Genomic DNA, 26,567 nt, shown 5'->3' with positions numbered 1-26,567 from the left:
ATTAGCCAAAGGTTTAAACCCAGAGTATTCCCCATGAATAATCTCTCTTCCCTTCCCCCTCCTTCCTCCTGTCCACATGTAAATGCAGAATCCCCAGCTTCCTTGTCTTCAGTTTACAGATTATGCGATCCAAAGTGTCACTCACTGGATTACTGCACATAACCTGAGCACCACCGGAAGCTTACTTGTCTTCAACTTGTCCAGCATTACTTAAATGGAATTATCCGTCACAATCCATATACCGAATCTGCATAGCCCACTTATCTCAAGATTCTGTGTGTCACCTACCAGATTATCCGTTTTAATCCATACATTGAATCTACATAACATATGTCTTTAATTCAAGGGCTCTGATGAGCTATAGTATCGCTGAATGGATTATTTCTCTTTATCCATTATTGGCAGTCATAAGACTGTTCACTGCATACTCTCTCATGCCCCATCTTCCCAACATATAAGCAAGATCAGAGTCTTCACCAAACACAGCTCTATCACACATCAAACACAGCCTGATAAAATACCTGCACTGATACTTGATGCAACTTGGAACCCAGTTTCTCACACGAAACAAATATATGTGTTATCAAGCATTAAAGATTAGGATTGCTAGGCTAATCTTGCTTTTAATTACACTCATAGATCTGTGGTCACTCCAGTACAGTCTTTGGAGTCACCTAGACTGGCTACAACGAAGACCTAAATTTGCCCTAACGATAATCCCTTTCACAGTAAGTGCAGAAAACACTTCACCTGAGTTGTTTAGGAACTAACGTGTACAACAGAGAAGGATTTTCAAACAACAAAAAAACTATCAGGTTCAGGCTTGCCCGGTCTTTCTTGAGAGATTCAGGCACAATCACTGTTAACAATGCAGTCACTTCAACAGAAAACCAACTCAGAAAGATTAGAAACAAAAGTCAGTTCAGCCTTTTGTTCCACACACCTATTCAAAATTAGCTAAGTGGAGAACATATAAAATATGTATTATTTTTTCTTGACAACTCTCGATAAGAGAGAGATGGGGAAGATTAGCAGAAAGACTGTGTACACCCACAAAGTTTTAAAAAGAGTTCTCATCGTGGTTAAAGCTGCCTCACTCACACCAGCATTAGCAGGACTGTGCACCTTGTTATGGTCCTGGCCCCCTTGGGGGCCAGCACCGTTCCCTGGAGACTGCTCAGAGAAGGCCCATCACCAGTCACACAGAAGTTTCATGCTAATTTTCTAAGTATAGGGATGGGCACTGACACTGAGGAGCATGGAAATAAACTTCTTATACCTTTTCCTATCAACAGTCCACGCTACATGCTGCATCTGCTGTAGTCAGTAACGCTGCTTCGGAGGAAAGCAACCACTTTCACCCTGCAATGCACAGGTATCAGGAGGCTATGCTGATAGCAGAAAGGGGTATTATTCTCCTTCCTGTAGATGACCGGTTTGAGACCTGAAGTTCCCTCTGCTCCACTGAATCCAATAAACTGCATTATCCATTAATAATCCAGAGGCCTTTTGAGCCCTGTGCTTGAATATGATGGATATAAGTAAGTTTGAACAGGCTTTAACCAATTCAATATATAGTTTTACAGCTTTATTTTAAAATATTTCAATTTAACGGCATGTTTTGTGGGATTTACTTGTTTTGAACAGAGCAAAAATTCCATGGATTTCAGGACAAAATTTCTTAAGAAATCTCTAGTGCCAAACTTGTCTTAATTATTTAGCCCCCCACTACCTCTCTAAACAGAGGCATTTGAGTTAAAATTTCTGCAGGTTCTAGATTTTGCCCCATTTTAAGAGTATTCCCTTGCAATACCTTTCAGTCAAGCCCTTTTCCATTAGTAACTGGACACATATAGATCCCTCTCACTGTGATCTTGAAGTTTGCAGCTAGACCTCTGCAGATACTCAGTGACGGTTCCCCATTTTACAGGCGTGCAGATGAAGAAAGGGGGGGCTTAAAGTAGCTGCCAAAAGTAACGAAATAAGTAAGAGGAACAACTGAACACAAAACACAGAAGTCCGGTGACTTCCACCCATTCACCAACTCCCCTATCTTTAATAAAATATTACTGCTTTCTAACCTAAAAGAAATAACACTAACAGACATAAAGTCTTCCGCTTCATCTCCCTTTCTTTTAATCTCTCCCAGAGAATAAAACGCAATAGTAATAACACAGACTTGGGCATTAACAGTATGTAGCCTAGTACTGAGACTTTAGCACATGACGTACTAAAACTCCCCCAGATCTAATGAAAAACACAATGAAATTTTGAACAGTTAAATGGAAAAAACTATTCAGTGCATAAGACAGTTGGGCAGTACAGCTTCTAGTGCTGTCCACATTCCAGGGTGTATTAATAATAAGACACTACTTGTGCAGGGTTTCCAAATATCACTGATATAGAGAAATGAGGGGGAAAAAATGCAGCTGCCAAGCCAAATACAGAGAGAAGTTAATTAAAAAATCACAACTGGAAAACTTAATAACTCTACGTTCCTACAGAAGGACAAAAACATTTCCTAGCATAATATATGTGTTTGTACACTCATACCTGGGTATAAAACAGCTCGACTTGCACACCTTTCATGTTGCCTCACTAAATACAGCTGCAATACAGCTGAGCCATTGTTTGTTGGCGGCTCATGGCTGGCGGTGCCATGAAAACCGCATTCCTGGGCACTAAATAATCAGCCTGCCTGACCCCCCAAGAACCTGTAAGTCAAATTCATTTACCCCCAGAGGGCAATGCTCTATTGTATCCTCCCTCCTTTCTAGCCACCTAGGAACAATGGACAATAATTGCAACTGTCACGGCAGTCAGTAGGAAAAATAAACCAGTGCCTGTTTTCACAGCTTACTGCCAAACCTGATCCAAACACCTAATAACCATGCCCCCAACCATAGAACCACAGTTGCACTAAAAAGCCTCAGATGTGAGGCTTTTGAACAGAGCTACAGAACAATAACTCGATTTGTGTTCAAAATATGAAGCTAAAAAACAAAAATTAAAGCAAAGAAAACTCTTCTTTGAGGCTTTGCTGTTGCTCCCCATCCTCTCCCCAGGCAAATCTGAAAGGACTGTTGAATTTCTTTCGTGCTAGCATATAGCTGCTGCTGCCGCTTTCAAGTTTAACTTGTGAAAGAGAAAGAGAAAGGGAGAAAAAAGATTGCCCTCCAACAGAACAAGATCATAAGGACTGGGACAGACCGCCTTCTCAGTGCCCAGCACTCTTCAGCGCAGCTTTACACAGTCCAAAGGCAGAGGAGGATCGCGGGGAGTCCTCCTAAAGCCTCCAGCATATCAAGAGTTAAAGAGGCTCAAGACAACATGCAAGAATTGCTGAAATATACACCCAAAAGTGGATATGAAAGCCGCCTGTGTACTTTGGGCCTGAAACATCTTAAAGATTCATCAGTTTGTGGCAGACGATGATGTTATTTTAAAACAATATGCTTGTAAAAACCAGAAATCACAGATAAGCCCAGTGGCTACCCTACCTCTTTATGACCTGTTGCTTTACGGGCATAGAGAAAACTCGCCCAGTGGGAATAAAGAACCCAGGGTTTGGCCCTTTGTTGTTGTTGTAGTAGTAGCAGTAATAATAATAATATCATCATCATCATCATCGCAGCCTATTCAGGGCTGAACCACTATATTCTGTTTTAAAGTTATGCTTCTACATATGCAATGAATATACATTTTTGAATTACAGCCTTTTAGGGAAAAGCTAGGGGAAGCAAGTGGCATATTTTCCTACTTGTGTAAGCCAGTAGACTAGCACACACCAATGCCGGTGGCTTATCGGTGACAAACTGGAAGGCACATGTAATTAAAATAACACTATCTTTGCACATGTACCAATACATTAACCTCTCAGAGAATTTCATGTTTATTCTTTACTGAGCACTGCCCACCTCTTGTGCAGAAGGTCCTTAAAGCTGTCAGGCACGAGGTTTGCGAGCCTGCCTGAATGAGGATCTCTGTATCGGGGACAACATTAGTAAGCAAACAAACAAAAAATAATGAAGAGAAATGAAATTTAGTTTATAAACATAAAAGAAGGGTTTAATTTTAATCTCATTCTACTTTCACATTTCCAAAACAACATTGGCTTTGATTTTACTACTCCAGATGTACACTGATACAAACGGGGGAAGAATCGGAGTCACTGTTTCTTTTCAGAGTGATAATGGCTGCTCTGGAAACTAAAATTTTTGACACACATGTATTTTGAGTCGGCTCCTCATCACAGTCACTGAGAAAGAATTACAAAAATACTAAATTACATGAAAACAAACAACTACAGGTTCCCTAAAATGACCTCACATATATAAAATGGGGAAATATCTTGGCAAAGCAGAAGCTACTGCTGCTGGAGAGTGGTCAAATTTTGCCATTTTCCTTCTGGAGTATGGCTTTAAAAGAACATGCTTTAGTGCACAGATGTTGTACACTGTCTTTTAAAATCTGCACTGGCTAATTTCAGTACCTAGAGGTATCATTACACAAACTTTCCTTTTTTTTTTTTTCCCCTACATGCAGAAAAGACAAAAAAAATCTGCATCATCAAAATCTGTCCAAAAATTGACAAGGACTTCGGATCACTCTCAGATTTCAGAAGCTGAGCTCTGCTATACTCTGATACCACATAAGCCTGTGTCTGATATGTGAATGGACTTTTTTTCCAATCCAGCAATAGGATGTGTCCTCTTAAAACACATGTATGCAACAAAAGCTTTAGGTTAAGTTCATTCACTTAGGGCAATATACCATTTCATTTATTTATATTATCACAGATGGAGAGCATACATTTCATTTAAGCCCCAAATTACGATATTTCAATGGGAGAAGAGGAGGAGCAAACAAAGTTCCATAAAGCCAGTGACACCTGTATATTCATTCTCAATTTGCTTTAGCACAGAAACAGTGTTACCTTTTATTTCTCCAAAGTTCCCTGATCCCATGGCAAGAAGCTTGTCTTTCCAGTCCTTTGATAGTAGCTTTTCAATACTGGGAGTTTCTGAGTGAAGGGGGGGAAAAAAAATGTAAGCAAATCAACATAACTGTCTCCACAATAGAACTCATTAAAAGTCTATCTGCTAAAAATAAGGCCAACCCTATTCTGGGCCCCAGTTCGTAATGACTTCATCAACAAACTGATAAGGGGGGGGTGGTTTTTTTGCAAAAAAAAAGGGAAAAAAAAACCAACCCTAACCGAATGTGCTTTGTCACCTGCTGTTTCAAAACCATTAGCTTTTTCCTCTTGTGGAACAAAGCCCCGGTAATTCTGTATGACAATGGGCACATATAAACCTGCAGTTCATTGTTTTTCAATTTGGTGAACAAGTTGCTGCCTATAATGGATGCCTGTCAATTTCTGGGTGTTAGTCTGCAGTCAAAAAATAATTATGTTGATAAAATGCAGAGTAAAGAGAGTGAGAGAGAGAGAAGCAAAGAATTAGCTCCTAAATCTGCTACATGTAATTATATCCCTCTGAGTGTTTACAATTACATCCACTTTATAATGTGTGTTTAAACATCGTGTGGCGGTAAGCATACTGTGGAAAGATTTTCCGGTAACACGCACATTATAAATAATAATAAAAAGTTGGGTATGAAAAAAAGCTTTAAAAGATTGCAAAATCCAGAGGGAGAAAAGGCGCTGCTTAGAATGGAAACCCATTATTTGCTCATTTCAGATTCTATCACTTCCTTTAAAAATATAATAAAATAAAATAAAATATACTTGTTCAGTATTTTCAGGAAAAATGCCGTGAGGGTGTGGATCGGTCTGATATTTATGTCTATAACTCTCGTATGCTGACCTCTTTTTGTGTAGAATTTTAATGCATAAGTAAATATAAATGCTAATAAAATTCAGAGAACATTAAACTCAATTCCAAACAATGTAATTGTATATTCTTGTCAGCATTTAGATGGGTACACAATTACAATAGCTTTCAATCCCACGATTAGCACTGCATTCAGTTAGAAAATGGAGTGTACTAAAAGATAAGTGTCCCAGTATGCGCCATCTAAATAACAATACCCACACTTATTATCTGGATCTAAGACATATACTGCTATTCTCCACATTTGTGTTTATGTGTATTTGTATTTGTTCAGGCATTTGTTTACCCCCTACCAGGAGCATAAAGGGAGTACATGTTAACTTATCAAAGGGACCGTCTGGCCTAGAGACCGTACAATTATTAGCAACTGGTTAATTTTCCCCACAGTAAAAACCATTACGAGCAACCTTCATTATCTTGTTTGGCTAATTCTGCCTCCTTGAAGCCCCAACTTCAAGCTCCGAGGAGGCAGCCCTGCGCTGCCTTCCGCGGCGGGGCTCCCCCCCCCCCCCACGCCCGGGGCTCCTCTCCCCCCACGCCGGGTCTCTCCCCCCACGCCCGGGGCTCCTCTCCCCCCACGCCGGGTCTCTCCCCCCACGCCCGGGGCTCCTCTCCCCCCACGCCGGGTCTCTCCCCCCACGCCCGGGGCTCCTCTCCCCCCACGCCGGGTCTCTCCCCCCACGCCCGGGGCTCCTCTCCCCCCACGCCGGGTCTCTCCCCCCACGCCCGGGGCTCCTCTCCCCCCACGCCCGGGGCTCCTCTCCCCCCACGCCGGGCCGGGCTCCGGCCGCTGTCAGCGTGGCCTTTCCCCCTTCCGCAAGGCACGTCTCGCACCGGAGCAACTCCGACGGAGCGCGAGCCCCCGCCACGCCAGCCACGCGCGGCGTGACGCCAATGTGTAACTAACGCCGCGGCCAGGGGCACACGGGTGCCCCCCCCGCCCCCCCCCAACGCAGGTGGGTGCGCGCAGGCAGCCGCATCCCCACGCCCGAATCCCGCAGGGTCCCATTTACAGCACAAAAGGTTATTATTATTTTTTTTTGCCCCTCCCCGGTAACATTTTTCTACACGTTGCAACGCTCCGGTTTTCTGCGCTATAATCGCGTGCTTCCCGCCCCTCGAAGGGTCGCGCCCTCCGCTAACCACGGGCTCGGTCGCCCAGGATCGCCTGACAGCAAGTTTTCTGGTAGAAACCCTAAAAGTGCAATTAAATCCTAAGGAAATAGATGGGAGAGGCTGCGCTGCGATGAACGTCTCGGCGCCGGGGCTGACGGAGCGGAGATGCCGCCACGCTCCAGGCTCTCGCACAGCTACTTCTGAAGTTCGCACGTCCCCTGCAAGCACCCACGGAGGGAACCATTTTCCCTAACATATCTGAACGGGTCAAGTAAACGCCGCCGTTTGCTTGGTTTTTTGGGGTTTTTTTTTAATATTTTTTTTTCCCCCCCTGCGCTTTTCAAAAAATTCTCGAGCAGCGGGTAAACAGGCCAGAGCAAACGCGGTATTTGCAGTAGAGGGCTGTCAGTCACTAAAAGCTAACAAACCTTTGCAAAGCAGGAATGCGGCAATAGAAATCCATTGTGAGCTGACAATAGGCTCCAGAGCCTCCAGGCACCAAAAGCAGCCCGTCTTACTTTTAAGTCTATTGTCAGCAAAGTCCACGACAAAGCTCTTCCCCTGCGGCTAGACAAAATATTCACCGTGGTGCTCTCGTAAAGAAACACAAGTCTTCTGTCTAACTTGCCGCCTTAAAGCAACAGTAGCCGCTCGCCGGGGCTGGCGGCGGGACCCGCGGCCCGGCCGCCCCACAGGAGCCACCCCAGCCGCCGCCGCCGCCGCCGCCCGGCGGGAGGCCTGCCCCGGCACCGGCCCCTGCCCCGCCGGGGGCTGCCGGGCCGCCGTGGGGACGGCCGGGCCCCGCCGGGCCGCCGTGGGGGCTGCAGGGCTGATGAGGGGACGGCCGGGCCGGGCTGGGCCGCGCTGAGGGGGCGGCCGGGCCCGGCCGGGGGCTGCCGGGCCGCCGCTGAGGGAGCGGCGCCGGGACGGGGCCCGGTGCTGCTTTACGTTGGGGGGGGGGGGTGGGGGGTTGGGGGGGTGTTGGGGGACGCTCGGACTCGGCTTTGTCACTAAAAGTCGTAGCGCGGCGGAGCCCTCACCCTCCCCCCTCGCCCCCCGTTACTGAGGGGCGTCCCCGCAGCCCGGCTCCGCCGGTGGTTCCGGGAGGGCTGCGGCGACCGAGCGGGGGATGATGAACGCGAGGGACGGCCGCGTATCAATGGCTGAATTTCTGCGAGAATGGTAAAGATCTCCGTAGGAAATCATGATTAGAGATGTGAAAGGCCAAATGGCAAAATCCCAATAGTAACAATGCATCTGTTCGTTAATGCGTGAATATGAGTAATACGAAAATTTAACACAATTATAAGCCCCTCAGCGATCCTGATGGCATAAAATAGATTGCGGTGATCTAATCAGCGCTTCCCCTGTTGAAATCCTGTATGTTAACTATTTAAAATAATATTATATAGATAAAATAAGATTATATAGACTTTTTCCTTAAAAAAACCCCATGTAATCCTATTTAATTGACACACTAACTTAGTTTCAAACCTCTCCTGACTTGAACTGCAATTTTTACATAAGGCACTTCAACAGAAATTTGGTAGAGGATCAGCAAATAATTGTCCTTCTGCTGATACTTAAAAAGAACTTTAATTCTGAAAGACAATAGCTTCCCCACCCTATAGCGTTACGGAGCTAAAGACCTATATTAAATTACAGCCAGTTTAATTCTATTATATACCGTGCTCACATATTGTACTTACATAAAATATGCTATTCATATACTCAACCTATCACATTTCAGTAACTGCTTGTGAAATACATTATGCGCCATATCTTGGAAACAAACATTTATTATGTCATTTATGTAGCCCATTAAAAAAAGATTTGAAATTTACACATCTTAAATAAAAATAACTGTTTAAAAGGTTACAGCTGTAGAGCTTTCATGAATTATACAGAAACAAAGTCATCTTTTGTTCAGGTTAGTTTTTTTTAGACTTCATTGGGAAGATGATGCTCTCAAATTGAGAAAAGAAACACTGAATCTTCTCTGCCACGCACTCGCCCTCTGGATTCATTAGAAAGTCAATAAAACTTTTAATGCCGGCACATACAATGTGCAGCTTGAAATTGGGAAAGGTGGCCTGCACGCAGGAGCTGCTATTCCCAGTCCCTACTCCAACACTTACTCTCCTCTTGGACTCACCAGAACAATGCTCCTACATCCAAAACCTGAGCTATATTGTGACAGATTTTGGATATGCAGCAGGACAGCTCTGTATTATGATAATCTATATTAGCATTTCCAAAAAGCTATACACGGGTGCGCTGCCATTCTGAGTATCACGATTATTCAGAACATCTCCTAATTCCACCTTCGAGAGGAACCCAGGATTAGCCCCATCTCTTCTTCCGAGCCCCACTTGAGCTAAGAACACCCCCCGTTACCCATTTGCAGCATAGGTCCTACGGCACACAGTAAAACAATTCCAAGTCTGTCCACAGCACAGTATGAATACGTCTACAAAAGAGTTCTTCATGGGTTGTTTGTGAAGAGTAATTCATTAACGTTTGGGAAATATTTTTGTTCCAGAAACACTATGAAGAGTGTTAAGTGTTGTTATAGAAGAGGATTACGGGTAGGGCACCAAAGAGAAAGACCGAGATGGAAAGAATAACAGGAATCATTAAGTAAATGTTGGCGAAGAGGAGACTGAATTAATAGAGATACAAATTAATCCACAAAAATGATTTCTGCTCTCTCTATTCAGCACATTTATCAGTCATTAGCTCTTTCTAGAGATATTTACGGCGCATTTTGTTTTTCTTGTTTCACCCTTGCCTCTGTTGCTTGCATATGCTTCTTCGCATCACTGCGTATGGCAATACCCACTGGTGAATGGCCCTCCGACTGTGCCAGCCATTGTGGCAGCAGCGCGCTGGCTCCTCGGTGCCCCCCGGCCCCCGCCGCTCTCCCTCCTCCCCTCCTTCCCTCCCTCCCTCCCTCCCTTCCTCCCTCCCGTGCCAAGCACCATCCAGTCTGACTCCCTCATCTACAACAATGAGACCTGGAGCCTGATGCCAGCAGCCAGTAATTCTCACGCAGGCCTTCAGCGCACGGAATTAAACTACTTTCTCAGTGGTTTAATAGTCCTGCGTTAACTGCTCTGACTTCCACGTACGGATGTACGGGTGCATCCATACGTGTTGGGCACACATGTACATACACTGAATTGCTCTGACAGTACTGGAAAGCAAAGCTTCTAAGCCAATTAACATAAAATTGCTTTTTAATCTAACTTCTTGTGCGCTAACAAGCATGCCACTGTCCCTCTACTTCTGTATTTGATGTTTAAATATAGCTTCCTTGACGTATTTGCTTAAAAGACTTTTCACACTGAGAAAGGAGCGGTTTGTTTCCAGGAAGTGGCCGAGGCTACAAAGAGGTAGTAAAAGGCACCATTTTTAGCGCTGTCTGGTAGACTTCTATTTAATTTCATTTAAGTTGTGTTATTTTTTTTTTCAGGTGTTGTAACTCCCCTTTGGGAGGGACCTAATCCTACTCTCAGTTCAGTGGCAGCGCAGATGCGCCCATACCTGAACCTGCCTCGGCAGCCTTCCAAAAACACAGTCCCACAGCACAGCGTTCCCTTCAGGCCTAACCCCTCTGGTAGCTCTTTTCAATCCATGCTCCAGGGTCACAGTCCTGGAAATCACTTATAAATGGTCTTCGCTGCCAAATCTCTTCCTATTACCTCTTTCTGCTCCTGCTGATTATTTACTAAAAGCAAACCTTGGTCTCTTGCAGCTACCTGCTTCCAGAGAAAGGAATGTAATTCCATCATGCTGTAACAAGGTGTGGGGACGGGGGCTCCCCACAATGAGGCACTTCCAGAAGAGTCATATTTGAAGAGAGGAGAGGAGCGCAAAGCTCTGCTGTTATAAAGGGACAACTACAATAAAAGGGAAGGAGGCTGACATAAGTCGACCGCAAGTTAGAGATACGAGTCTCTCACTTGCATGGTGTCTGAGTGTCCGAGCATGGGTGCTCTCTCAAGGAGATACCCAAAGCGCTCCCTCCTCCCTAGCTACTGAGAACAGCCCTTGCCCAGGGAGGAAAGAGGAAGGCTCCTTAGAACAAAGTAAAAGATGTTTGGCCTCGGTGAGGATGATGACATGAAGTGTAGCAGAGCGGAGAGAAGCCAGGAGTTGCTCAATACCCAGCCAGACCACCTGACACTGCCTGCCAACACATGTCATTCCTAGAGGAAGGAGTATTTGGTCGGCACAAATGATCATGAATAAACTTTTAGCACTGGCTGATACACCTTCCACTGCTGGCAAGCACCTTTATATTATGAAAGAGCTGGCAAATACCCTCCATCCATTATTCACCCTTTTCTTCTGCTACGGTCATAAATACATAACACCTGTTGGCCACAGTTCCACTCATCGTTCCTACAACCCTCACCTATCGACGCGCTACCCCACTGGCACTCTGTTCCGCGTCTATGCACCACAACAAACCCTTTCTGGTTTAAATCAGGAAACAAGATCAAGGGCAGATTTCCACTTTTCCTTTGAAAGAGCAGACAAACACATATACAGACACACGAAATTTCTCTTTTTATGCACCCATTTTTTATTACGAAGGCCTTACCTATACAAAATCAGAAACAATTTTCATAGCAAAGAAAATAAAGCAACTATTATGAAGAAATGGCTGGTATCAGCAGGTTACATAGACATACAGCATCTGCATACACATATGGTTCTCCATCAACAGAATCATGCTTTTAGGGAACTACTTGCAGCTAGGCAAGACACTATGAATCATGAGCAGGCACAACACAGAATGTATTTAAATTTGGAAATCAAAGACCACACAACATACATTTTTCTCTTGCCTTCCAGGAAGTACTGCAATTTTTCACCAGACTAAAAGCATTTAAAACTTTTGCAGAAGACGCTAGGAAACACCTCTGTAAATGCAAATATTGTTCAAATGTAGGGCATAGTTGCTCACGTGTGATAAGCAAAACTGTGGTGCTAAGTACAATACTACCTGGGGCTTCTCTGCCTGGACAGAAAGTAGCGTGCTGGTGGGTTCTTTGGTTTTTGGTTTTTTTTTTGTAATACACAAAATGTGATATGGTCTTTGGGCATAAACTCACAGAGCTGAACAAAAAAGTTTCGATGAGATATTAGGAAGCTGCGGTGCTCTGGCCAGCACATCATAGTATGACGCTTACTATGCCACTCCATCACAACCACTGTGCAGAAAACAGCTGGGCTACATATGGCCATGGGTGGCTTCCAAACCTACTAAAAAGCTCCCTTCTCTGGCAGGGATAACCAGCCTTCCTGCTCTTGAAACCTCCAGTCCCACCCCAGCCACATGTTAGCTCCCATAGCATTTTATTTCAGAGGACAAAATCAGCTTCTGTAGCCGCAGGTGACCGTAGTTACCTGTGGTGCACAATGACATCAGGTTGCTATAGTATTCTTGTTGCACATACTTGCATAATTTTGTGTATGCTTAATAATACAACAGTTGTTTTCAAGTCGCTGGCTCAGTGTTGCAATATCCATCATGCTCCGTTAATGACATATACACTATATGAATGATAAGACAGTTTTCTTGTGATTTCTGGCACAAGTGTACTGCTTCTTGTGTTTAAAAAAATAAATACACATAGCCAGAAAAGGTTCCACAGCATAATAAATAAATTATTCAAAATTTTAAAACCAAAATCAGTAATTTATGAATGCCATTAAAAACATGATTTTACTCTATCTACAAATATATAAGCAGTTATTTTTACAACTGCCTACCAATGCATACTGCCAGTCTTACAAGAAAGTTACCTAAAAACACAAGGACGTTTATTAGGAAGAAAAGGTTAGAGTAGACTTCAGACACACTATACTACCAGTTGTTGAACTAATTATCCCTTAGGATGTAAATGAGGAGCCAGCAAACCATAGCACAAGGCAGGAACACATGGCTAAGCAGGACAGGGGGAGGGCACGGGGACTTCTTAAGCTAGGTCTGCGGCCAAAACCAGCATCTCATTCAACTACACCCTCAGGAACAGTCAGGCTATTGTCTGAAATTTTTATAGTTTCCATCACCTGAATGCACTGGCAGTCGCACCGTTAGCTGTGTACTTTTCAGGCTGTCTCGTTTCAACAAATGGTCACCTACTCCAGGAGCGGTGCCACACTCCAGATATGACACGTACAATGCAAAGAAATCAAGCCTGTCATGTAATACCTTCTGCCAGCCCTTGGATCTCCCAGCAGCAGAGTCTATGCTCATTTTGGGGTTATACAGGCAACAGTCAAGATTTCCTCGGCTTCCATCCCCCTTTTATTGGTATACAGCTTTGGGACAGAGTCTGCTTTCAGAACTTGAAAAATTCAGGTATTTCTAAAAGTCTGTCCATCATACACTCTTCTGGACAGACAATGTCTGCATCAATAAAATGTCCACAAAGCCCTTCTGAGGCCTGCGTACCTGACAAAACCACTTCCTTCACAAACACAGCTTTGAGTCAGGGAACAAGCCTGCATCCCTGCTCTCATCTCAGAACATCAGGGAATTCCAGCTCAGTCTCTGTTATTTCCAGCACGCTAAGTTGCAGAGTACATACTTCATTGCCTTACATACCTTATTGACAACAGACCCCATCAAGGCTCCTAAGCGTACATTGATTACCCTCTGAACAATACTAATCTAGGGTTGCAAGCTGCTGTATGATAATTGCCACCTGTTCCACTGTTGTGGGGGTGGCTTTCATATTTGTGTGCCAGGGCAGCTGGACAGTGGCGTGCTTCACTCACACCTCCACGAATCTGGCCTTCCACATCAACCCTGCAGCCGCTGCTGGTTGCCTCAGATTTGCGTGGAGATGGGGCTGTGTTATATGCAGGATATCCCCAGAACCACTGCAGCTTAATTATTCTGAAGAGACACTGGAACAGCGGAGCTCGTAGTCACGGCTCAGCTACCCCCCCATCTAAATCCTTGTCCTTGCAAATACACAGTAGGATATGGCTGGCCCGAGAACTGATTCAATCTCTGCCTTTCCCATTTCTGCAGCAGAGCAACCGTGTTCCCCCAGAGAAGGGCGCACAGAGGCACTGTGAATGGCACTGGATGCCATGCACAGGACAATATGTCTTTTGTCACTGAAATTTGTTGGGACTCAGTGCTTTGGATTCCCAAAGGCATTTGGGAGCATAAATCTCATTCTGGAAAGGAATTAGGCTCCCGACTGCCTTTGGAGATCCAGGCCAGTGAGTTGGCCGAAAGAGCCGGTCGTGAACACATCTGCCAAATGCGGCATTTCACTGGCACAACTGTTGCTGGAACATCTTTTTCAGCACACACAATCTTTAGAATGATCCCAAGTCCCCGCTACCATCATCTTCTTCACCCCTAATTAAATTAACAGACAAGAGCGAAGCACATTATTTAACCTAACTTAAAAAAATAAGTGAAATTAAAAAAACGTTCCCCACACTTTCCTGACATACAAAAAAATAAATTAATCAATGAATCAGATTAACTTACTTTCAAACACCTGAGCAGCAACCTTTTACTTTTTCATTGATGTTACAATTACACCGGTAAGAATCCTTCTGAAAAGAAGGTAACAGTAAAATAAAAAAAATTCTCCTACACATGAAAAAAGACAATTTTGTCTTAATCTATGTTCTTCAACCTTCTAATGCCTCTTTAATTCCAGGCATCTCTAAATGAAAGAAGGAATTGATTTTCTCAGGAGTGGTCCACCCAGCAAAAAAAACCTGTGTCAGTTGAGAGAAGGAGGCACTATACCAAGCCTAAGCTTCACTGAAATTCTGAAACCACAAAGATGTTTTAATATTTCCAGAGACTATTTCAAGAGTAACAACATAAAAACAGAGACATCTGGAATTAAATACCATTAAATTTCACTTCAGTTTTATTTTTCTGTCTCAGTTGGACAGAGACACTCCACTGAAATACATATTCCCCTGAAATACATTTTTGTATTAGTGCTACCAACACAGCCAGTTTCTAATTAAAAGGCCATAATAGCTTGTTAATATTAAGAGGGCAATGGTTTTGGTCTGCTAATTTTTTACATCTTCAACGCATTCTTAATAAGCAAGAGGGCTTAAAAAAAGCATTCACCGAGATGCCTATACACTAACTTTTTTATGAGTATTGACACATCATTAAAGATGTTCTAGGGAGATTCCAGAGTTTGTCCTTTGAGAGAAAAGATCTTTTGTGCTGACCTGTCTCTTTTTAAGTAATTAAACCCTTTCTTGAAAAAACCTTAAAACAAAACCCCGAGAGAGCCAAACTTTAAATAATCTAAATAACCGTAAAACATAAATTGAGAACTACAGCATTTGGCTAGAATTTCAAGGAAATCCTTCTGAAGCTCAACCACTCCACTTTTCAAATCCTAAATTCAATAGCAACAATATAACCCTTCACACAGGGTTACTACAGCATTTTTAACTGAAAGTCTCAAAGCAACTTTTTAAAAATGGGGAAAAAAAAAAGAGTCCTGAAGTGATCATAATTTTCCCCCCAAAATGAAAGCAGCACGGACTATATGTGATGAAGCTGAAGAGACAATTTTCTAAATAGCCTATCTTTCAGCCCTTGCCACAGCGTTATTTCCCACCACCAAAAAGTATGCTGCTCTGGCCTCCATATGATAAACCGCAATGGGAGCTGTTGATACCTGTGGCTCCTTACCTCTAGCCTTTCCTTACATGTCGCCTTTACCTTGACAAAGAGGGAAGAGGAGCCTTATTTATCACAAGAGAGTGATAAAAAAAACCAAAGAAACAGAAAAGCGAAACAAGCAATCTTGTCACAAAGCCACAACTTCCGCTGTTGAGGCCTGGCTTGGGGTTTGGGGTTTTTATTTTGGTTAACTATCACTGCTCTCAGAAACGGATGCACACGGCTCCATCCCCACGCCTGGCACCCCTGGGCGCTCCGGGCTCGCTGGTGGCCATCGCGGTGAGCGCCAGGGAACAGAGATGGCTGGCCAGGGAGGGAAGTGCCTTGCTTCTGCATGGAAGCCACGAAATGTCCTGCTGCAGCTGCACCACAGTGCATGTTACTGAACTAATCATTGGTTTCCACCCTTCTCCCCCACCCTCTTTTTTTCCTTTTTTTTTTTTGACAGCTGTCTTCCTATCTTCCCAACAGGTGCTATTAGGCCCTGAACAATGGCGAAGGCTTTTAAGCCACTGCTGTTGACAAGTGAAAGGGAACAACAAATGGCTCAGTAGTGCTCTTCTCCCCGGGTCACTCAACCAATGGTAATAGTTATTATTTTTATTTATTAGCTCTGCAGCACTGTCCTCCACTGCACCTCCTCCAACCTCCCCTTTCCGTGACAGCAAGGAGCTTTTTAACTTTTAATAAAAATGGGCGAGCGCTTAGCTCCTGAGCTGGCTCTTTCTGTAAAGTGCACAGCTAATGAATGTTGTCCATTTAGATCTGGATAATTTATGATGTCAGCGGAGCGGAGGTGGGGAGGGCTGGATCCAGATATGGCCATTAGTTACACTGACGGGACTGACAGCACGAGTAAGGGGAGGCAGAAGTTGGACAGAAAGAAGAGGTCCCCGTCGTCCTCCCCCCTTATTTTTTTTTGTAGGATAATTACAAGGTTAGGCGATAAATAAGACATTCCTGCTTTTGAGGTTAACATAATTTTTCTTTACCCTTCTTAGCATTTCACCAACCACACTATAATCCTCTTCAGAGAAGAGGCAGATGGAAGGAAAGATAATTTTCTCTTAAATGAAAGTGACTGCACCCATTTAAAGGATGCACTCAGACCTGTTACCACTAGGAGAAAAAAAGGTGCCAAAATGTTTTCTGATCCCAGTAATGAATACGTGCATTTGTACACATATATTTACTAGTTGAGGTTACTCAATTAATAAACTGTATATAACAGATAACCTCCATCAAATACAAACCCCGTATTGCCACTGTCCTGGCAAACCAGGTAAATATGAGGGCAAATCAAGCAATTCCATGCCCAAACAAAATCAGTAAACCTGCAAGTAAATCACCTGAAAGCACAAATACACTTCAAAGTTGAAAATATAATGTTAAAACCCATCAAAATACTGACATATCATGGAACTGGTTGGTTTAGAGTGATAAGTTATCAATCAAATTGAGGTAAGAGCATATACATTTTTTGATCGTCTGGACCTATTTATTTAAATTATAAGTTGACAGAACTGTGTAGTGAAAGGGCTACAGTCATCAGATTGTCTGTGTACTTCCTAGAGTAAATGTGGACTATTATAATTTGAACCTAATGTTAACACTGAAAGAACCATAAAATACTCATTTGGGATGTTAATAAAACTATTAAAAGGATTTCTAAAATTGAAAATAGAAAACTGAAAAGGATATCCCCCTGAAACAACCAAGAAAACACAGAGTAGGCTCAGCTTTCTATTCTCTTTAAAAATATGACAGACTGTTTTACCACTGGAAGTGAGAATTAAAGCACATACGCCTGATGCTAAACAACTACACATCCTGAACTCCTCTTGCACAACATATGTGAAAACAAAATCTCAATCATCCATTGCCAGATGCCAGAAAGATATGAACAATAATAATAATAATAATAATAATAAAAAAAGATGTACGGTATAAATCAAAGCTTCTGAAGGGCAGGTAGTTTCACAGTAAATCAGACCGCTAGTTGTGATGTAAATGATATTTGCATGGAATCATTATGTCAAATTAAGTAGAAATTATTAAAGCTAATGTCATCTTTGGACTTGCTTAAAATAATCTTCCAAGATTTGCACACAGGCTTCTCTGCCGAAGTACAGCATTCCATCTGCCTTGACAACTTGTTCTGTTTGTTCTCACTTGTCTCCATTCATGGATTTTTTGGACTCTGTTAATTTTCAGCGTAAATAAGGAGAGGAAATACACTGGGTTTCCTTTTGATCGGGCATTTTTCTTCCTGAGTTAGGGAATAACATCAAGATACATGGGTGGTTCAGCCACGTAACAGTTGTGACAGGTAATCCCCAAATAAGTGAAAAGAAATCAGAGAAAGTCTATTACGCATAGCTCTTTAACATAATAGCTCTAGACAAGGGGAAAGGAAAGTCAGAAAGTAAAAGCAGAAAAGTCAAAGAGGGGAAAAGAAAAGAGAGACAAAGAAAACAATACTGAGAACCAGGAAAGAACGAGACTAAGAAAGGGAACTCATTTGTCAAAATCCAAAATTACGCAACGCACTGAAGGAGTAGGAGAGTCAGGGCAACTCTGCAGCCGCTCCTTGATTGAAAGTGGTCACAAACACTGAGCAACCCATTCCCCATCCATCCAATAGATAACTGCAGCAGCCGGGGCAAACATGAAAGAGAGGAGGTAAAGAGCTGTAATGTGAACTTCTGCTATCGGAAAAGACAACAGGATTCAGATTCAAGCAGAAACTATGCCTTCAAATCATTGCCAGCACTCTAAAGGGACAAAATCCTTTTTCTTTTTTATCAGAGAGGAATCTTACTCATACCCTACAGTAGAACTTTTTCATACTCTTTTAGGAAACTTAGACTTCCTCCATTCACCTCAGGATGATATAACTTCCTCTGCAAATAGTTGTCCAGTTCCACAAGAAAGACCATCTGCATTCAGGATGGCTTCCTGAATCACGAAGGACCAGTAAGGTGAATGCAAGAACAGATTACTTTCCCAAGAATTAAGGTTGTTCACTGAGCAGCTCTTCACACAATTATGACATTCAAGAGGTGCTACATTCTCCAGAAGTAGAGAATATCAATATTTCGTCTGATGAAGGGAAGTTACTTTAAAGCAAAAACCAGACCGCTCACCTCTGTGCTACCAATCTCATCAACTGCCACCTAGAGTTAGCCTTCTCCTGCTTTGTCCAACAACCTTGTCCATGTTGTTCTGGAAGCTAAGTTGCTCCATTGAAAAACAAGGGAGGAGTAGGTGTACTCATCCTACCAGATTTCTCAAACTACCTGTTTGGGAACACCTGCCCCTAGTGCTTGGGGATGACTGAAATAAGGTATTCCTCATAAATAAAACCAATTTTTTTTTTTCAATTCCAAAGCATTCACCCGTATAGTCCTGCAGGATCAGTGAAGAGGAGTCTTAAACTGTACTGAACAGGATGAGGAAGCTTTTCAGATGAAGAAAGAACCACTTGGAAGGGTCCACCTTCTCTGCAACATCTGCAGTTCAGGGTCCTAATCATCCTTCACTTCTTCGGTGTGGTGATAAGAGACATCTGACTTCTGCTGTAAATGCGCAGAAAAGCTGCACTATGTTTTATCACCCAGGAATCTGGTACCAGTGATCTTCATAGCTTGTTCTCTTGTCCTGAGTATTTCTACCTTTCATGGTTACAAAAGGAACAAGGCATCTTCTGAACCGCTCTGACTGGTGCAGAAAGCAGAAAATCACCTAGATCAGCAACATGGGTCTTTATGAATCTGAAGTTCTAATCACTGCCCTGTCTCTCCTAAGACTCTGGCCTCCTTCAATGGGACCACATCTACCTACCAAAAGAAAGACCAAACCCAAACTTCCCTCTATGACTGTGATCTCAAACATTGACTGGGTTTTAACTGAGTAAAGGGATGTGACACAGAGATCGTAATGCATGATCTGAGAATTGGCAAGACAAATCCTTATGAGGAGCTGGACCTATACTCAGGAATGCAATCTTGCAAGACCTGAAAATGATCTACCTGACAGTAAAGGTGCTTTTTGGGTGCAATAGCTCCATCAAATAAAGACCAAATCTGTAAAGGAAGAGCATATTGGACCAAGGAACAGATTTGTGAAAGAATCCAAAGAACAGATCTGTGCACAGATCTGTGCAGCTTTACTGCTGGGATTCCTGGCTCTATTTTCTTGTGTCTTTACCCCACAAAGACAACCCTGAACTTTCATTCAAACTATCTCCGAGTCTCTACGAAACTCAGCTAAACTTTAATGTTTGCACTGAAATCACTTCAGTCAGAGAACTTTTGGTGCTGCTGTGAAAAAAGAAATCAATCCAAGTCCATTATCAACTCTACCTCAATTTTAACACTGACACATCTAAAATATGTTAATGAACTCTGTCTGAATAATAACATTATCAAACTGTTAGATGGAATTGTATCGTTTGTGATTTGATTTTGTGACTAACATTGACCTCTCAGGTACAGTACCTACCTCTCTTTACAGACACAGTGCTCAACAATATGCAGTTTACACGCAGATTTATTTTGTATCTAGTAAGAGCTGTTTGGAAAAAGAACCACAGGCATTTCAGCTTTTCTTTTTCAACCTTGAGATAAAACTGGGGCTGAGACTGAAATCTTTTCTTTTATACCTAGCTCTCTCTAGAGGAGATAGAGAAGTCTTTGAATAAACATGTATTAGATGTTTCTCTGGTATGCTGGTATGAAGGAGAGTCGTACCAAAAATGTGCAAGTATGTCAAGCACAGAAAAGGACCCAGAGTCAGTATCAAAAGTGGTATGGGGAAACAGAGGGATGTGGGGCTCCTGTGGAGTGAGGCAAATGACAAGGGCAAATTCCCAGATTGCTTGAGAACAGGGGGTCTGGGAAGGTGGGGTGTGGAGTAATTGCAGAATGGTGTAAGAGGGAATTTAATAGATCAGAGAAGGCTGAATAGGATAACAGGCCCATTGTTCAGAAAGTTCTCTTTTGTGACCAGGCTTTAAGAGAATGCCAGAGCAACAAATGACTTAATCCTGGGGGGATGCTATGGCGTAAATGAAAGCAGTCTATACCTTGAAAGCCAATGGAATAAATTTCTGTATCACATAACCACACTGACGACTGCAGCTTTCAGCAGAGTCTTAAGAGTTGCGATTGGTAAAAACCACACAATCATGCCCTCCCATGTCCCCTTTCCCTCTTCAAGACAATGTACTCAAGGGACGGAGGGGGAAATAAGCCACATGAATGACAAACAGACATGGTCAAATGCCATGTAAAATACAATGGTTACAGGGAAGAGCAGAAGAGAAAGAAAGAATTATTCTGTGCTGGCTTCCCTTCTATGTTCTAACCACTGAACTAAACTCAGGGCCTCCCAGTTATACGAACACAACCATTAAGCACTACACCACCAATTTACACAGCTTCCCGCTCCCTTGCTAAAGAAATGGAAGTGCCTTAATAGACACTTGCTGTAAAATGGAGGCTAACCTTCCAAGTCTCTCATAGAGCATCATATGTCTTTGGGAAACCTTGCCATTTGCTCACGTATTTCTTGAGCCCTATTATAGCAGATGATGGAGCCGGAGGGTCCCATCTAATTCCTGGTACATCAAAGAGAGCATCTTTCCAGTTATTTCAACACAAGCTGAATAAGGAATACAGAAAAGACAGCCTAATTAAAAAAGTAAAGGTCACACTCTAGGGCATAATATAGAATACGTTATGCCTATCCTTGCAAGGATGGCAGGGTAGAAACAGTGCTAAAAATGGCACCATCAGCTTTTGCTTTGTATAGAACAGAAGAGCCAGGATATTATTTATTATATGGCCAAGGGATTAAGGAAAAAATAAAATTACTTGTTTTCATAGAAAAGGTAGAAATATGCATTTCTCAATCAACTACAATAATCCTTCATGGAAATAATTTTAAATTGAAAAAAATAAAATCTATCCTGATCTCATTCCAACTCAGGCAGAGAAGATAAATGGAGAAATGTAATGCAGCAATCCCAAAATCAAACTTTTTTCAGATCTTTATGAAATTTGACCTCTAAATTTGCAAATTCCTTCTATATCTAGATGAAACCTATTAGTGGGTTCTAAATTTGGCAATAGAAATTCTTCAGTTCTCAGGAAATCTTGTGAATGATATTAAATTCTAAAACAATTGATCATGGAAAATTATTTTGCTTTCCAAGAATTCAGAGTTGAAGTGTTGCTCTGCTGTGATTTGTGGTTTACTTCGTAGGCAGTACTTGTCCGTCTTCCCTCTCTCATTTACCTTTTGCTAGAGAAAAAAAAGGAGCGCCATAGGTGTGCATTGCTAAAGCGCTCTGCACAAAAGCTAGCCTTCTGCAAAGCCTTGATCTGAGTTTAATTGAAACACTTGCTTCCACACATATTTCAGATCCTTTTTGTAAGTTTAAAAAATATAAAAGCAGCTATTAACACTTTGAACATTTCTAACTCAGAGAAAATAAAGGAATAAAAAGTTTCCTCCATCTTATTTAAATTACATTTGGGTAGTTCTCTGTGGGGCTACTACAAAATCCTTTAAGCCCACTAGTCTCTTAGCTACATTAAATTAATGAGTCATCTCAAGCATTCACTCTTCTACAGAAGAGTGTAGACTCTCCAGTCGGACACCTACAATTCACGAAATTGGAAACACTGACCTAAGGGAGCCATCAGTGCATTATCCTTGCAGACAATATTGCATTGTAATGTAAAACACAGGTGATATTTCGGGGATTAAGAAGATGAGGTATACGTTCAGTGGATTTTTCAGCTTCAGTAGGGATACGCCTCAGTGGACTCAGTGCAGTTCTCCTGACCACTAAACCATTCTAGTTTCACCAGCACGCAATACTACACCCTTCTTCATATGAACACCCCAAACACCCGAATTCCAAGAGTCCCTACTACAATATGTTCCTGCTACTCCATACAATACTTCAGTTAGGGCTGAGCTACATTAACTGTGATTATAAAAAAAAAATAGAATTACATATTTCCATAATGCCACTTTTTCTCCACCATTCTAACTCTTCACTCCCAAAGCTGTGTTTATAATGAGATGGTGTGATGTATTTTCCATTAAAAGTCTCGGCAGGAGTTTCTGTAGTTTTTCTCATGTATCGCAAGTTCAGTACTCTTTCTGCATTTGCTTCACAATAACCAGTCCATTTCCAAGTGATTAATTTTCTATTCTAAAACAATGCATTCCTTTCCCCTCTCATTTTGCTGCTGTGTGTTTTTTTTTTTCTTTTCTTACCAAAAGAAAAAAAATTCTTTTTCAATGACATCATGGTATCAAATTTTCAAAGCAGGTTTTAGCGGGAGATATGCAGATTGCTTTGAAAAGTTACCCTCATAAATAACAACAAAGTACTGAATTATCAAGGCTGTAACTCAGTCAAGAGGTGCTGTAACCATTTATATTATATGACCTCAGCAGAACCTCTTGATTGAATTGCTGCCTTTCATTAAATCGGGCACTTTGTATTATTTTCTCTGAACTAGAGTAAATCAGAATGGCAAAGAGATTAGCCCCCAAGCCCATCTCTTTGTGATCTAGAGGCATATAATTTTTAACCATTACCTCGATTTTATTTTGTAACTTAAAAAGATTGTCCATAATCTACTGTGTCAATAATTCCCTTCTCTCTGAAGTGGCATAGTTTGATGACATGACAAAAATAATACTGTGTAACCTAGGTACATATAGAAACTGTAACGCTTGTAAAGGAGAGCAAGATGCCGCTACTGAAAGCTAGGGAAAAGTGGGGGGGAAAGGGAGGCAAAAGGGAAGAGAGAAACAGTAGATTCATAGCACTGCAGATTCATTCACAAAAAGTTGGAAACCAGAAGGGACCATTAGCTCATCTAGGCTCATCTTCTATATATATTACTGAATATTCATTATTTCATCAACCAAAATCAAACCTTCTTCTGATTTATTTCTAACTACCATTTTACTAGAAGAGAAACAGCTGGCCTCTGAGTCAGGACATTCCATAAATATCTCCCTGCTTTTACTGGAAAGTTGTGTGTGTAGGGATGAGGGTGGAGGGAACTGGGGTACTTGTAACACTCTCTCTGTTCATCTCCAGCTGGCTTACACAATGCTGCCTCCATAATGCGAGAGACAACCTCCATACCAGCGGTTCTCAAACAAACCCATGATGACAACGTCAACATTTTTGAACTTTTTGTGGAGCAGGTCAACGCAGGAGCTTCTGTGCTCGCACAAGCGGACACTGCGGCGGGCCCACAGGAATGACTTCTCCAGAACGTGCTTCCCAGGCTGCTCGGCACGGGCTGCTCGGCAACTGCACACGTAGGGGCGATTATTTCAAAAGGGAGCAGGAGAACATCACTCTGGATGAACAGTTTGTGTCTCACATGATTTAAGAGAATCCAGTCTTCCCCGTGGTTTGTATCATACATGGGAAGAACATGGCGCTTGCCCTATCTGGCCATAACTTTTTGCAACGTGCTTCACTTTTCCTTATTGCTTGGACTTTGCCTCCTTTTCAAAGCCCCTACGTTTAACTCGGTAAGAGAAAAGCTACAGTAAGTCCCTTTTCCTATTTTCTTATATTTGTGTAGCTGTTAGACATTTTGCAAAGGAGGGGAGTACCAGCCAGCCTTTCACAACAAAAGGGCTACTGTCACCGCGCCAGTCCCAGACATGGTGGAAACCAGCCCACAGGAAAAGGCCTGGCTCCAGTGCTAGGCCCCGGCCGAGTACAGTCACTGCATTCACTCAAATTGGCAACAGGTCTCAGTGTTCCTGGCTTTGAGCTGTGAACAAGGGTCGGGATTGAATAACCAATTATACAACCGCTGACTGAGTTTATCCAAGGTTTGCAAACTGCTATAATAGCCCAGTATTCACTGACTGTTTTATCCTTTTCCAGATATAGTGTCATATCTCCCCTTGTGCTCCATTTACATGTCACTTTATTACATACATCCATTAAAAAGGTTAATACAATGTCACAGTCAATGCCTAAATGTTGCCATTCAGTATCCTCGCCTTGCTCCCCCCGGTACATTTCATATAGGCGCATTTCTTTCTCTCCCCCTCTCCCGTGCTCTCCTGTGTGCTCGCTCGCTTGCTCGCGTGCTCACACACGCACACACACATACTCTTTCCTGCTGCAAGTTAAATCAATTTGCTGTCAAGAATACAGAGCAGCGCATGAACAAAACGGAAGCCAAGAGTCAATAGAGTAAAAACTGCACGCTCCCTAAAGTTGCCAGTCACGGTGAACGTATTGTACCGCTAGTGACAGGAATAACCTTTAAAACTCTGAAAGTTCAGATAATTACTTAAAATTGTAGACATTGTTGAGCTCCCTGAATCACCTGGGTCTCTTAAACTATCAGGGAAGTGCACTCACTAAAAAAGTCTTTTGAATGGCTTCTCTTACTTTCGGATAAACGTTAAACATACCAAAAATTGTTCTTCTCTGATTTTTAACGCTTCCCAACTTTACCCCACCTACAACCCAGACGCGTAGGAGGCTGGAAAGAACTGGAAAAAAATAGAACCAAAATCCCCTACATCTTCCTGTGAATGACTGATGGAGATCTTGCTTAAAGTTGTTGAGTTGGGTTTGTTGTTTTTTTTTTAAATAAAAGACTATTTTCTCTGATCAAATTGATTATCTCTGTTTGTTTCTGAAAACAGCAAGAAAAGAAAATGACTCAAAATCTTCTACAGGTTCACTTCTTGAGATAAAGGGATTCCTGTTACTTTTTTCATTTCTGTTTCCTACTGTCCTATTAATGCAAAATGGTATAAGAAACCAAAGACTAAATTTTACCTTTTGATTTCATACCATACAGCATACGAAAGATGTTTGGTTCAGAGTGAAGGTATTTTTCTCAGTGGCCAGACTGTACCTTCAGGCACACATTCTTGTGAAGGGCTGTACAATAGCAACCTGAATCACTGCTGTTTGCCTATACAATACCACTAGGAGAAAGGTGCAACTTTTGAGCTGAGCAGTACAGCAGGGGGTCTCCAACGGTACCACAGTGAAGCTACATTTATTTTACAAATTACAATTTGATTCCTGATCACAAAAGCTGATTTTCATTTAACTTTGTGGCTTTTTACAGTTAGGAATAGGGCAGTTCAGACAAAAGACACTGATCCTGACAAGTAAAAAACTTGAGGCCATTTTTTATTCTCCCTTACTCTCCTGGGGCTTGAGACTACTTCTTTTTGGTCCAGACCAATATACTAAAGCACAACAAAAACCCACCTATTCCTCTGGTATGTCTGACCATATGAGTCAACGGGCACAGACAAAATGTTTTTAAAAAGACTATTTTTGTGCAATCTACTTGTTTGTTTATAGATTATCACAGTCCATAAAAAATGCACAAATACCTGAATATCATCTCAACTGGGGATTATACCAGCTCATCGTCATTACGTGAAGTCTGACTGCAACAATGGAAAATGGAAGATCTTTCCCAGTACGCCCCGCTTCAAGAGAACATGAAATACACTATTCATGTAAATTGTACACTAGTCCTAAAGGGAATAAACCCATTCACTTTCAAAAAACGTTTTGGTTTGCTTTTTAAAAAAACGTTCACACAGGTTTTGGATAATGTGTATTTCCCTTCCCATGAGTGCTAAGGCTTCTGACACCAACCCCTGATACTTACGCAGATCATTGCGTGTGATGGTACCAAACCGTGCTGCAGGGAGCTTAAATGATCTTATTTCCTTAGTTTGGGAAAAGTTAGGGATATATGAAGCATTGAGATGCACTGTTAGGGGAGCACAGCAGCCCTGACATACTAAATGGAGAGACCCCCCAACTTCACACAATTTCTTTGACTCTCAAT

At 42.3% G+C, this 26,567-nt stretch overlaps 1 protein-coding gene across 16 annotated transcripts in view; it reads right to left on the bottom strand.

Annotated features, from left to right (window-relative positions):
* The window catches only part of SOX5 (SRY-box transcription factor 5), a 722,172-nt gene that overhangs the window by 160,729 nt on the left and 534,876 nt on the right, over positions 1 to 26,567 (bottom strand). For 8 of the 16 annotated variants that reach the window (XM_064459677.1, XM_064459668.1, XM_064459692.1 and 5 more), the window contains 2 exons: positions 4,937 to 5,023; positions 3,918 to 3,983 (listed from right to left, as the gene is read on the bottom strand). The exons of 2 other annotated variants lie outside the window; for them this stretch is intronic. In XM_064459677.1, coding sequence (XP_064315747.1) covers positions 3,918 to 3,983; positions 4,937 to 5,023 — 153 coding nt within the window. The remainder of the gene's footprint in view (positions 1 to 3,917; positions 3,984 to 4,936; positions 5,024 to 26,567) is intronic. 6 more of the 16 variants (XM_064459698.1, XM_064459713.1, XM_064459703.1 and 3 more) reach the window with 1 other exon arrangement.

Source organism: Phalacrocorax carbo, chromosome 1, assembly GCF_963921805.1.
Source record: "Phalacrocorax carbo chromosome 1, bPhaCar2.1, whole genome shotgun sequence".
Lineage (NCBI taxonomy): Eukaryota > Metazoa > Chordata > Aves > Suliformes > Phalacrocoracidae > Phalacrocorax > Phalacrocorax carbo.
Note: the sequence above shows the minus strand (reverse complement) of the source record. Positions and strands in the feature narration are given on the sequence as shown.